General features: G+C 47.9%; 1 protein-coding gene across 1 annotated transcript in view; it reads right to left on the minus strand.

The window, feature by feature from the left end:
- Nucleotides 1-10,990, minus strand: part of LOC149453567 (protein EFR3 homolog B) — a 374,541-nt gene extending 363,551 nt beyond the window's left edge. The window contains exon 1 of the mRNA XM_089688184.1: nt 10,581-10,990. Within this exon, the coding sequence (XP_089544310.1) occupies nt 10,581-10,620 (40 nt within the window). The 5' untranslated portion in view covers nt 10,621-10,990. The remainder of the gene's footprint in view (nt 1-10,580) is intronic.
- Nucleotides 10,991-12,581: the final 1,591 nt, after the last annotated feature.

A 12,581-nucleotide genomic window follows, 5' to 3' on the forward strand; every position in this document is an offset into this window, starting at 1 on the left:
TATATAGGGGCCCATGGCAGATTAGGGGCCTGGCAGCAGCTATGTGAGGCCCGTAATCTGCCTGCACCCTATGTCAAAAAATTAAACACACCAGCAGTGTGAAGAGACCTGAAAGTGGCACATGGCAGCAGAGTGTGGCGATGGAGACAGCAGCAATGGGAGGCCGTACAGGGACCCATGAGAGACTCTAGACTTGGCAGCAGCATGAGGAGGCGGTATATAGGGGCCCATGGCAGATTAGGGGCCTGGCAGCAGCTATGTGAGGCCCGTAATCTGCCTGCACCCTATGTCAAAAAATTTAACACACCAGCAGTGTGAAGAGACCTGAAAGTGGCACATGGCAGCAGAGTGTGGCGATGGAGACAGCAGCAATGGGAGGCCGTACAGGGACCCATGAGAGACTCTAGACTTGGCAGCAGCATGAGGAGGCGGTATATAGGGGCCCATGGCAGATTAGGGGCCTGGCAGCAGCTATGTGAGGCCCGTTATCTTGCAGCACCCTATGTCAAAAAATTAAACACACCAGCAGTGTGAAGAGACCTGAAAGTGGCACATGGCAGCAGAGTGTGGCGATGGAGACAGCAGCAATGGGAGGCCGTACAGGGACCCATGAGAGACTCTGGACCTAGCAGCAGCATGAGGAGGCGGTATATAGGGGCCTATGGCAGATTAGGGGCCTGGCAGCAGCTATAGGAGGCCCGTAATCTGCCAGCACCCTATGTCAAAAAATTAAACACACCAGCAGTGTGAGGAGACCTGAAAGTGGCACATGTTTGAGGCATGATTCATGGCGGATTTAGTCAGTTGTGTCAGGAACTGGTGGTTTGAAATCCAGACTAATCCACGCCTGATTCATTTTCACAAACGTGAGTCTCTCCACACTTTGGGTGGACAGTCGTGTCCTCCGCGGAGTTACAATACCTCCTGCCGCACTAAACACGCGCTCCGATGCCACGCTACTGGCCGGGCATGACAGCCTTTCAAGGGCAAATTCAGCTAGTTGGGGCCAAAGGTCAAGTTTCGTTGCCCAGTAGTCAAGGGGATTGTCTACCTCGGTTGGCAGGGTGCTGTCCAAGTAGGCCCAAGCCTGTTGTTTGAGCTCCTGCTCCAGGTCCACCTGATGCTGCTGCTGCTGCTGCGGCTGGTTAGTAGTCTCCTCACTGCGCTGGTGAAGAAAGCTACTCATCATCGACTGCAGACTGAGGCAGCCGCTGCTGGTGGAGCTGCCACTGCTCCTACCACCCCACCCCTCCCCTGCTGCCATGCCAGCGGAACGCGAGCGCACAGGGCCCACAGTGTCTGAGGATGGACGTTGGCGCACAAAGGCAGAGACCAACTGACTACATAGGTGGTTTTTATAGTACGTAATTTTGGCCTCCCTCTCAGCAGGTGTGAAAAAGGCCACCATTTTGGACCGGTAGCGAGGGTCCAACAAGGTGGACAGCCAAAAGTCATCCCTCTGTCTGATGGTTATTATTCGGCTGTCGCTACGCAAGCAACCGAGCATGCTATGGGCCATTTGTGCCAAGGAATGCGAGGGACTCCCTGCCTCCATCTCCACAGCATACTGCCACGGTGCGTCTGGGTCCTCTGTCTCCTCCTCCTCCTCCTCTACCAGATGCTCCTGCTCCTCCACTCCTGTCCGCTGAGTGGAAAAACCACCCATTTCACTCAATAATTCCTGAGCACAAATGTCCTCCTCTACCTCCTCCTCTTCTTCCTGTCCTGCCCCCACAGGGGTCATGTGGCGTTGACATCTGTGCGCCACGTCTACCGCACCCTGACCAGCCATTGTTAACAGCATTTGTTCCAGGACGTGCAACAGAGGAATGACGTCGTTCATCCCATAGTCCTGCCGACTCACGAATAGCGTGGCCTCCTCAAAGGGCCTGAGCAAGCGGCAGGTGTCACGCATGAGCTGCCAATGGCTGACATCTAAGTTACACAGGGGAGTACCTTTATCCGCTTGTAACATCAGGAAATCGGTGATGGCCTTTCGCTGCTCGTAAAGGCGGTCTAACATGTGTAGGGTTGAATTCCACCTTGTTGCAACGTCGCAGATCAGGCGATGCTGTGGAATTCCGTTCTGCCGCTGCAGCTCAATGAGGGTGTTCTTTGCGGTGTAGGAATGGCTGAAATGCATGCACAGTTTACGTGACATTTTAAGGATGTCTTGCAGTGGGATGGTGGATTTTAGGAACCGCTTGACAACCAGATTGAACACGTGAGCCATGCATGGCGCATGGCACAACCTTCCTTGACGCAGAGCAGACACCATGTTCTTTCCGTTGTCAGTCAACATGGTTCCGATTTTTAGTTTGCGCGGAGACAGCCATCTGTCGATTTCTCTGTTCATTACACTCAGCAGTTCCTCCCCTGTGTGACTACGTTCGCCAAGGCATACCAGGTGCAGCACAGCGTGACACCGTTGCGCCCTGCACATGTGATATGCCGGTCGGGTAATGGGACTTGGCACGGGGGTGGCGGCTGAGGACACGGCGGAAAAAGAGGTGGTAGAGGCGGACATGCTTGCTGGACCAAGGACGTGCAAACGTGGAGGCAAAAGCGTCGTGACCTGTCCAAGTTGCTGGTGCGGCTGTGCCGGCACCACGTTCACCCAGTGGGCCGTAAATGACATGTACTGTCCCTGACCGTAGTTACAGCTCCACACGTCGGCGCTGCCGTGCACTTTGGCAGAGACCGACATGCTCAAAGACTGGCCCACCATCTCTTCTACATGTGAATGCAGGGCTGGCACTGCCTTTTGGGCAAAGAAATGACGGCTTGGCACTCTCCACCGCGGCGCGGCACAAGCCATCATTTCTCGGAAAGGTGCTGAGTCCACCAGTTGGAAAGGGAGGGACTGCAGCACCAGCAACTTGGACAGGAGGACGTTCAGCTTTTGCACCGTCGGGTGCGTGCTCGCAAACTGTTGTCTCTTGGATACGGATTCCAAGAAAGACTGTTGACGGAATCCGAGAAGAGGAGTAGCAGGAGAAGGAGCATCTGAACGAGCGGAAGATGCCAACGAGCGACAACTCCCCTCAGCAGAGGTGTTGGAGCCTTGACTGGCTGATAGAGGGCGATTGACGACGTCGGGTGACGGAGCAAGTAACGGAGCGGGTGATGGAGCGGGGGCTGGGGCAGGCAGAACCGCCGTATCTTTATCACGGTTTTCCCAGGCCACCGAATGGTGACGCTGCATATGCTGACGCAACGCTGTAGTCCCAACATGGGCCCCCTGGCCACGCTTGCATTTCTGGCCACATAGTCGACATACGGCTACGTTTACTTCCTCGGGCGGCTTGAGGAAAAATTGCCACACCACCGAGTAGGAAACTTTGCCCCCGCTACTCTTCACTGGCTGACTGCTACTTCCTCCGTGCGCACCGGCACCACTACTGGCCGTGGTGGTAGGCTGCGGTGGAGCTGGTGCTCTACTCCGTGGACGTTTGGCTCCACTGACACTGATGCGACCCTGCTGCCTCCTGGGCAACCCACCGACTGTTTCGCTCGCTGCCAAGCTGGCACCCTCTTCTCCTGATGATGCGGAAGAAATTGCCTGATGACGACGAGGCAGCCAAGTGCGATCAACCTCCTCATCATCAAGTACGGTCTCCGCCTCACTACTAGCCCCCTCGGCTGCGTCCGGGTCAGGAGACAGACCTGTCTCTAGACCGGCTACCGAGCCACTCTCCTCGCCAGTACTTGTTCGCTTGGCTGCTGAAAAGGCCGATGTCTCCCCCCGTTCCTGACCGCCCTCTGTTAACTCTTCCTCACTGTACAGTGGGGCTGAGCCCACAGCATGCGATACTTCGCTTGGTGAGGGAACAGCAAAGGACAGGGGCAGGTAGAGGACACGTGATTTCAGTGGGCTTGCTCCCGGGCCATGCCAACTAACGGTTGTGTCTGACGTACCCACCGACCGTTGGCTGTAGGTGTCAGAGGTGACCTGGGAAGAGGAAGACGACCGAGCCAACCAATCAATGACGGCAGGGTTGTCGGTGGAGACACGACCGCTGGATGACACCGGGAGCACTGGCCTCTGGCTGCGAATACTGCTGCCTCGACCCCTTCCTCTGCTGCCACGTCTGCTCGCTCCTAAAACATTGCCTCCTCTGCCACTCCTCTGCATGTTGTCTGACATACTATTTAATTCAACGATTAGGTGTCCCTGAGTAACAATTCTCTGGCACTCAGTAACAATTCTGTCTGTCCCTGAGTATGAATTCTGTGGCCCTGAGTAACAATTCTGTGTCTGTGCGAGTAACAATTCTGTGTCTGTGCGAGTAACAATTCTGTGTCTGTGCAAGTAACAATTTTGTGTCTGTGCGAGTAACAATTCTCTGGCACTCAGTAACAATTCTGTCTGTCCCTGAGTAACAATTCTCTGGCACTCAGTAACAATTCTGTCTGTCCCTGAGTAACAATTCTCTGGCACTCAGTAACAATTCTGTCTGTCCCTGAGTAACAATTCTCTGGCACTCAGTAACAATTCTGTCTGTCCCTGAGTATGAATTCTGTGGCCCTGAGTAACAATTCTGTGTCTGTGCGAGTAACAATTCTGTGTCTGTGCAAGTAACAATTTTGTGTCTGTGCGAGTAACAATTCTCTGGCACTCAGTAACAATTCTGTCTGTCCCTGAGTAACAATTCTCTGGCACTCAGTAACAATTCTGTCTGTCCCTGAGTAACAATTCTCTGGCACTCAGTAACAATTCTGTCTGTCCCTGAGTATGAATTCTGTGGCCCTGAGTAACAATTCTGTGTCTGTGCGAGTAACAATTCTGTGTCTGTGCAAGTAACAATTTTGTGTCTGTGCGAGTAACAATTCTCTGGCACTCAGTAACAATTCTGTCTGTCCCTGAGTAACAATTCTCTGGCACTCAGTAACAATTCTGTCTGTCCCTAAGTAACAATTCTCTGGCACTCAGTAACAATTCTGTCTGTCCCTGAGTATGAATTCTGTGGCCCTGAGTAACAATTCTGTGTCTGTGCGAGTAACAATTCTGTGTCTGTGCAAGTAACAATTTTGTGTCTGTGCGAGTAACAATTCTCTGGCACTCAGTAACAATTCTGTCTGTCCCTGAGTAACAATTCTCTGGCACTCAGTAACAATTCTGTCTGTCCCTGAGTAACAATTCTCTGGCACTCAGTAACAATTCTGTCTGTCCCTGAGTATGAATTCTGTGGCCCTGAGTAACAATTCTGTGTCTGTGCGAGTAACAATTCTGTGTCTGTGCAAGTAACAATTTTGTGTCTGTGCGAGTAACAATTCTCTGGCACTCAGTAACAATTCTGTCTGTCCCTGAGTAACAATTCTCTGGCACTCAGTAACAATTCTGTCTGTCCCTGAGTAACAATTCTCTGGCACTCAGTAACAATTCTGTCTGTCCCTGAGTAACAATTCTCTGGCACTCAGTAACAATTCTGTCTGTCCCTGAGTATGAATTCTGTGGCCCTGAGTAACAATTCTGTGTCTGTGCGAGTAACAATTCTGTGTCTGTGCAAGTAACAATTTTGTGTCTGTGCGAGTAACAATTCTCTGGCACTCAGTAACAATTCTGTCTGTCCCTGAGTAACAATTCTCTGGCACTCAGTAACAATTCTGTCTGTCCCTGAGTAACAATTCTCTGGCACTCAGTAACAATTCTGTCTGTCCCTGAGTATGAATTCTGTGGCCCTGAGTAACAATTCTGTGTCTGTGCGAGTAACAATTCTGTGTCTGTGCAAGTAACAATTTTGTGTCTGTGCGAGTAACAATTCTCTGGCACTCAGTAACAATTCTGTCTGTCCCTGAGTAACAATTCTCTGGCACTCAGTAACAATTCTGTCTGTCCCTGAGTAACAATTCTCTGGCACTCAGTAACAATTCTGTCTGTCCCTGAGTAACAATTCTCTGGCACTCAGTAACAATTCTGTCTGTCCCTGAGTAACAATTCTCTGGCACTCAGTAACAATTCTGTCTGTCCCTGAGTATGAATTCTGTGGCCCTGAGTAACAATTCTGTGTCTGTGCGAGTAACAATTCTGTGTCTGTGCAAGTAACAATTTTGTGTCTGTGCGAGTAACAATTCTCTGGCACTCAGTAACAATTCTGTCTGTCCCTGAGTAACAATTCTCTGGCACTCAGTAACAATTCTGTCTGTCCCTGAGTAACAATTCTCTGGCACTCAGTAACAATTCTGTCTGTCCCTGAGTAACAATTCTCTGGCACTCAGTAACAATTCTGTCTGTCCCTGAGTATGAATTCTGTGGCCCTGAGTAACAATTCTGTGTCTGTGCGAGTAACAATTCTGTGTCTGTGCAAGTAACAATTTTGTGTCTGTGCGAGTAACAATTCTCTGGCACTCAGTAACAATTCTGTCTGTCCCTGAGTAACAATTCTCTGGCACTCAGTAACAATTCTGTCTGTCCCTGAGTAACAATTCTCTGGCACTCAGTAACAATTCTGTCTGTCCCTGAGTAACAATTCTCTGGCACTCAGTAACAATTCTGTCTGTCCCTGAGTATGAATTCTGTGGCCCTGAGTAACAATTCTGTGTCTGTGCGAGTAACAATTCTGTGTCTGTGCAAGTAACAATTTTGTGTCTGTGCGAGTAACAATTCTCTGGCACTCAGTAACAATTCTGTCTGTCCCTGAGTAACAATTCTCTGGCACTCAGTAACAATTCTGTCTGTCCCTGAGTAACAATTCTCTGGCACTCAGTAACAATTCTGTCTGTCCCTGAGTAACAATTCTCTGGCACTCAGTAACAATTCTGTCTGTCCCTGAGTAACAATTCTGTCTGTCCCTGAGTATGAATTCTGTGGCCCTGAGTAAGAATTCTCTGGCACTCAGTAACAATTCTGTCTGTCCCTGAGTAACAATTCTCTGGCACTCAGTAACAATTCTGTCTGTCCCTGAGTAAAAATTCTGTGGCCCTAATAACGTTTCTGTGGCCCTAAGTAACAATTCTCTGGCACTGAGTGAAAATTCTGTCTGTCCCTGAGTATGAATTCTGTGGCCCTAACTAGCGTTTCTTTGTCCCTAAATAACGATTCTGTGGCCCTCATTAACAAGTCTGTGTCCCTGAGTAATGGTTCTCTGTCCCTAAGTAACTTCTCTCTGTCCCCAATTCTCGTTTCTGTGGCCCTAACTCTGTCCCTGTCCCTAGTACAGAGCGGTCTGCCTCTGTTCAATGACTGCAGGCAAATGAAGATTTCCAAAATGGCCGCTATATATACCTCGACCATTACACAGTGCTGGCTGGCTGGCTGCTGATTGGCTGATGCGATCACATGTCGTTGAGGAATGCATTATGGGGCAGCGCGCCTTGTCTGCGCGCCTTCCCCGACATCCCCGCTCCGTCGCCGCACATGTCAGCCGCCATTTTCGGAAAAATTTCGATTCGCGCGTCCGAATTAGGCTGTTTTTCGGATTCGGCACGAATCGAAATTTTTCCGATATTCGACTCGAATTCCACTTCGGATACTTCGATTCGCTCATCTCTACTAAATATATAACAGGGGTGTAGAAAAAAAAATACATGTCCAAGGGACTAAACCGGGGTCCCAGTCTACCTGCCCCTCATGACAGTATAGTTGTCATTATTTATTTATTACAGGTACTCATATAGCGCCGTCAATTTACGCAGCACTTTACATATATATTGTACATTCACATCAGTCCCTAACCCTCAAGGGGTGTACAATCTAAGGTCCCTAACTCACATTCATACATATACATACTAGGGAGAATTTAGACAGGATCCAATTAACCTCCCAGCATGTCTTTGGATTTTTGGAATTAACCGACGCAGGTACAGGGAGAACATGCAAACTCCAGGCAGGTGGTGCCATGGTTGTGATTCGAACCAATGACCCTAGTGCTGCCAAGCCGGAGTGCTAACCATTTAGCCACTGTGCTGCCCTTATAAAAAAAAAAAATTTTTTGCCAGGATGTAAAATATGAAGGGTTGATGTTTTTTATTAGGCAGAGGTGCTTTTAGGAATGTCTGGGGCTTTGTAAAACGAAAGGGGCTTTGTGGCGACCTAAACTTTTATTGTTTTTTATTTTTTTGCACAAAAATTATTTAGAACCCCCAAGCATTATATATATATATATTTTAAAGCATAGGCCCTAGAGAATAAATTGGTGAGTGTTGCAATTTTTTATTTCACACGGTATTTGCGGAGTGGTTTACGCAGAAGCAATTTTTTGGGAAACAATTTACACTATTTAAAATTTTAATGCAAAAAACACAACACACAATTCTTGGTAAAATAAATAAGATGATCTTACGCTGAGTAAAAAGATACCAAACATGTAACGCTTTAAAATTGCGTATTGCTATGCAACCGCAACAAACTACGTAAATGCACTATCCATAGGCAACGCTGTAAAAGCCTTTACAGGTTACCACTTTAGGTTTACAGAGGAGGTCGGGTGCTAGAATTACTGCTCATGATCTGACGTTTGTGATGATACCTCCCATGTGTGGGACGCATGTGTGTGGGACCGATGCGTGTGTTCAACTTTGTGCACGTACATGGGAGGATGGGACATCCCTCCTCTACCCATAAAGCATTTGATTACACCAAGATCTAGGTAATTAAATGCTTTTCTTTTTTTAAAAATGATGCTGTTTACATCTGGGGAAACTGGACATGATGTATGCTTATTGCTTCAGGTACCCTACATCATAGAGGTGGACAGAGCAGTTCTAGTCTTTGTCCCCCTCTATGATCAGCTGGCGGAAGTGTCGGCTGATTGATTGAGTGTCCCACTGGGATGGAACAGCCCTCGGAAGGTGGCGCTGCTTGTAAAAGTGATCCAGCGGCTAGTTAGCCACGCGGACTGCTTTTACAAGAAAGCTAGTCGGGGGGGTATTGAGGGCCGTACTCTCAGGCTAGGTTCACACTTGCACCGCATTCTTGTGCAGATCACATGCGATGTCTGTGAGGTGTGATTTGAGTCATACATTTTGTATGGCTCAAATCACATCACATCTGCACCACAATGGTGCAGGACCCTTTTTTTTTGGCCACACCTGAATCGCATTACATGGGTGTTTACACACACGTGCAATGCGATCTGGCAATCTGCGTTTTGCAATCTGTTTCGGACTGTTGTTAATTTAACATTGACCCCTGCAGCAGATCGCATGGACGCTGTGCGACTGCAATGCAGGAAATGCACAGGATTTGAATTGCATTAGTATAAAGAGGGATCAGAGGTTTACAGTATATGAGGACAGATATCAGTGGCATCTCCATTCCCTGTATGGTGGTCTCCCCCTTACCAGGCATTCCCCCCTTCATGAAGTCTGAAAGGACCACCAAAGGCCCCCGAGTAAAAATCTAATCTTTACTGTCTCTGTCTCTCCCTGGTGACCGGACTTGACTGTGCTAGAGGTCCAGGCAGATGAAGAAGGTGGGAGCGCGCACTAGCCCAGCGGTGATGTTCCGGGAGGAGCTCCCGACCAAGACCTCACCTTACAGCAGGCTAAGGACAAGGGGAGGGGGAGATGTGGGCCACACTGGTGGTGACGTGTCTGAAGGGGAAACTGCCGAGGGAAGGAGGAGGGGGACCGTCAGCTTTAAACCCTGCTGCTTGCCCGCAGCAAGGCTAAATATGAAGAAAATCCTCTTGCCCGGCGCCCGGAACTGCATGCCCTGGGCATCAGGCGATAGGAATCAAACATCCCTGATATAAGTCATGTATTCCTTCCTAAATCTTGGTGTGATTTGTGTATTTCTTCCAGATCTTTGCAATAATCCAGTGTGAGACTTTCCTGTAATAAAGACCGCTCACTGCTGCTCTCTCTGCTTGTGCAGGGTGACTTGTCTTGTTCCAGCCCCCTCCTGTCATTTTCTGCAGGCCGCCTGCAGTGTGGGGTGCCTGCTGGGCTCCTCTTACAGCTGTACTCTCTGCACAGGCTGTGATGATGTCACTGCTACTTTTACAAGACAATAACTTGTTTTGAAATGACATTTGGTGGGTTTTTATCCATCGTGGCTATTGAAGACTATATTTACTGAATTTGAATTGTTTTGTGCCTGGAGTTTATCTTTAATACACTTAATTGGCATCTTAGTTTATATCTCACTGTCTGGTATTGGTCCATAGTTCCACGTCTCAGTGTGGTCCTATTCTTATTACTTTATGTCAGCCTTGAAACACAGAGATGGAAGCAGAAAAAAATACTATGTAATGTTACAGTTATACTTATAATGCACAATGGTTGTTTAAAGTATTTTAACCCCTTCCCACCCAGCTACTGCATCCATTTAACTGGGTTATTACACCCGGTAGGTTGGGGATGCCTGCCTAATCATATGACCCCTGTGATTGGCTGTCACAGTAGTCACATGATCAGGAGTTGGTCCCGCCAGCTTTTGATCATTAGTAGGGACCAGGAGCCGTTTTTGACAGCTTGGTCACTGTGCTGGATACATGCATTACAAGGGTATCAACAGGTAAACATGTTGACGTCAAAAGTCAATATGTAATATAGTAAATATGCATCTTACAATAAAACAATCCCTGGGTCAGGTGTAGTCAGGGCAGCAAGGAAGCAGCTTTTAGAAACGTACTTACCTGAGCAGACATGGTGGTCAAACAGCGCCATGCAGTCCATAATGCCAGGACAGAGGAACGTCCTTGACCCTTTCAAGTACCTTGATCTGGTGTACTTAGGTGTCAGGTGAACCCTTCACACACATCCCCAGCAGGCGTTGCGTTCTCTCTGGCAATCTCCAATCACATTGCTATCATTGGTGGTGATTCTGCATCCTAAAACCATACCCGTCTTCATTCAGCTCTTTTGTTGTCTCCCTATCAATCTCCTCTGTGTGTTGGTGTCATCTCATCTTCAGCACGTTCATTACTCAACACCCTCTTCTAACAACAGATGACATTTCCTGGATTAATCCTATAGGCGAGCAGAAGAATAAATGAGGATATGTATACAGTGTGTACAACCCCCCTTCGCTCTGCTTCCACCAACACTGCCCATGCAATGACTGTAGTATCCCTTCCCCCACTATTCACAAGCTCACCACTGGGCCAGTTTGGGATGAATGGATTGAAGATCCTATTGGCTGGCATTATTGCTGCACTGCGATTGGCTACACCACCATAACAGTATAGTAACATGATGCAGAATTGCTGCAGGGACAGATTTGTGCGTCTTCTGTAAACGTGTCATTTGCAGATTTATCAATTTTATGCATTTGAGAGCATTTTATGAATCAATAAATGTATATATGCAAATGTCAGTATACATATACGACTGAGAGACCATGCAGAACTTGGCTTCCTTGTACGTTGCATTATTGCACATGCGTTAATAGGTGGACTTTCTTTTCTAACATGCATTGCACTAAATCAGCCCATTCAAAAAAATTAGCTGGTAATATACAAAGACCTCAGAAAAACCCCAAAAAACATGCACCACTTTTTACGAACACAAAGCACCACAACACACAGTAGTTAGTGTGCATTGTGGTGCTATGCAATGCATGTGCATAGGAGCTGCATTGCCATTAAAATAAATGGCACCACAACACAATGGGGTTGAGTTACCTACAAATAGTCTACAAGTGCAAGCAAATAGACTTTGCAGAGCTTAGAGCAATGAATAGAAGCTCTGTTCAATTACATCATCCAATCATGTACAAGCAAAAATGCATTTTTTTTTATCCTTGCATGTGATTGGGTTTTCTTTGAAAAGTGAGGCTAGGTTCACACTAATGCGGTGCGGTACATCGCATGTGATTCGCACAGGAACTGCCCCGCATTCCTGTGTAAATCACATGCGATTTGTGTGAGGTGTGAATGGAGACATACATTTTGTATGGCTCAAATCGCACCGCACCCTCACCAAAAAGGTGCAGGACCGTTTTTTGGGTCCGCACTAGAATCAGATTGCATGGGTATTCACACCTATGCAATCCGATTCTGCACATCGCACCACGTTTTACGAACTGATTTTGGGGTGTTGTTAACTTAACATACACACCCGCAGCGGTTCGCAAAAAAATGTAGACCAAGTTTCTTACTTTTTTGCTCAAGGTCAACAGTGGTCATTTGATGAGAAATGTTTAAATTGGAGCACATTAGTGCAAATATAAACAAGATATTTGAAGAAAGCGCCTTTAGCAGTCTAGTACAGCACTGCTCACCACAGAAGACAGAAAGGCCCTGATTTACTAAGAATTGAGTCTACCAGCAGACCCTGAACATTCTGGCAGACTCAATTCAATCAATCAAGCCTGTCAGTCTACAGGAAGGTGTTTGTGGGGGTCTGCGGGCGGGGGGCTTATCAGAATCTGGAAGCCCCCTTTAACAAGGGGGCTCCCAGATCTCACCCCCCCCCCCCCACGTGAATGAGTATGCAGTACATGGTGCCACTACTAATTCACAAAAAAAACAAAAAGTGTAGTGTAAAAAACCACAGGACACGGTCTTTGACAAGTCCTTTAATAAAAGAATGTCCCCCCCAAAGTAGATCCAACGTCAATCACGGTGTCAGGCTCCGGCGAATCGAAAAAAAAAAATGTTCCGCTTATGACGGTGGCTGCCAGCCTTCTGCAGTGA

The sequence above is a fragment of the Staurois parvus genome, unplaced genomic scaffold (assembly GCF_062004578.1).
Source record: "Staurois parvus isolate SC_StPar_1 unplaced genomic scaffold, SC_StPar_1.0 ptg000448l, whole genome shotgun sequence".
Taxonomy (NCBI): domain Eukaryota; kingdom Metazoa; phylum Chordata; class Amphibia; order Anura; family Ranidae; genus Staurois; species Staurois parvus.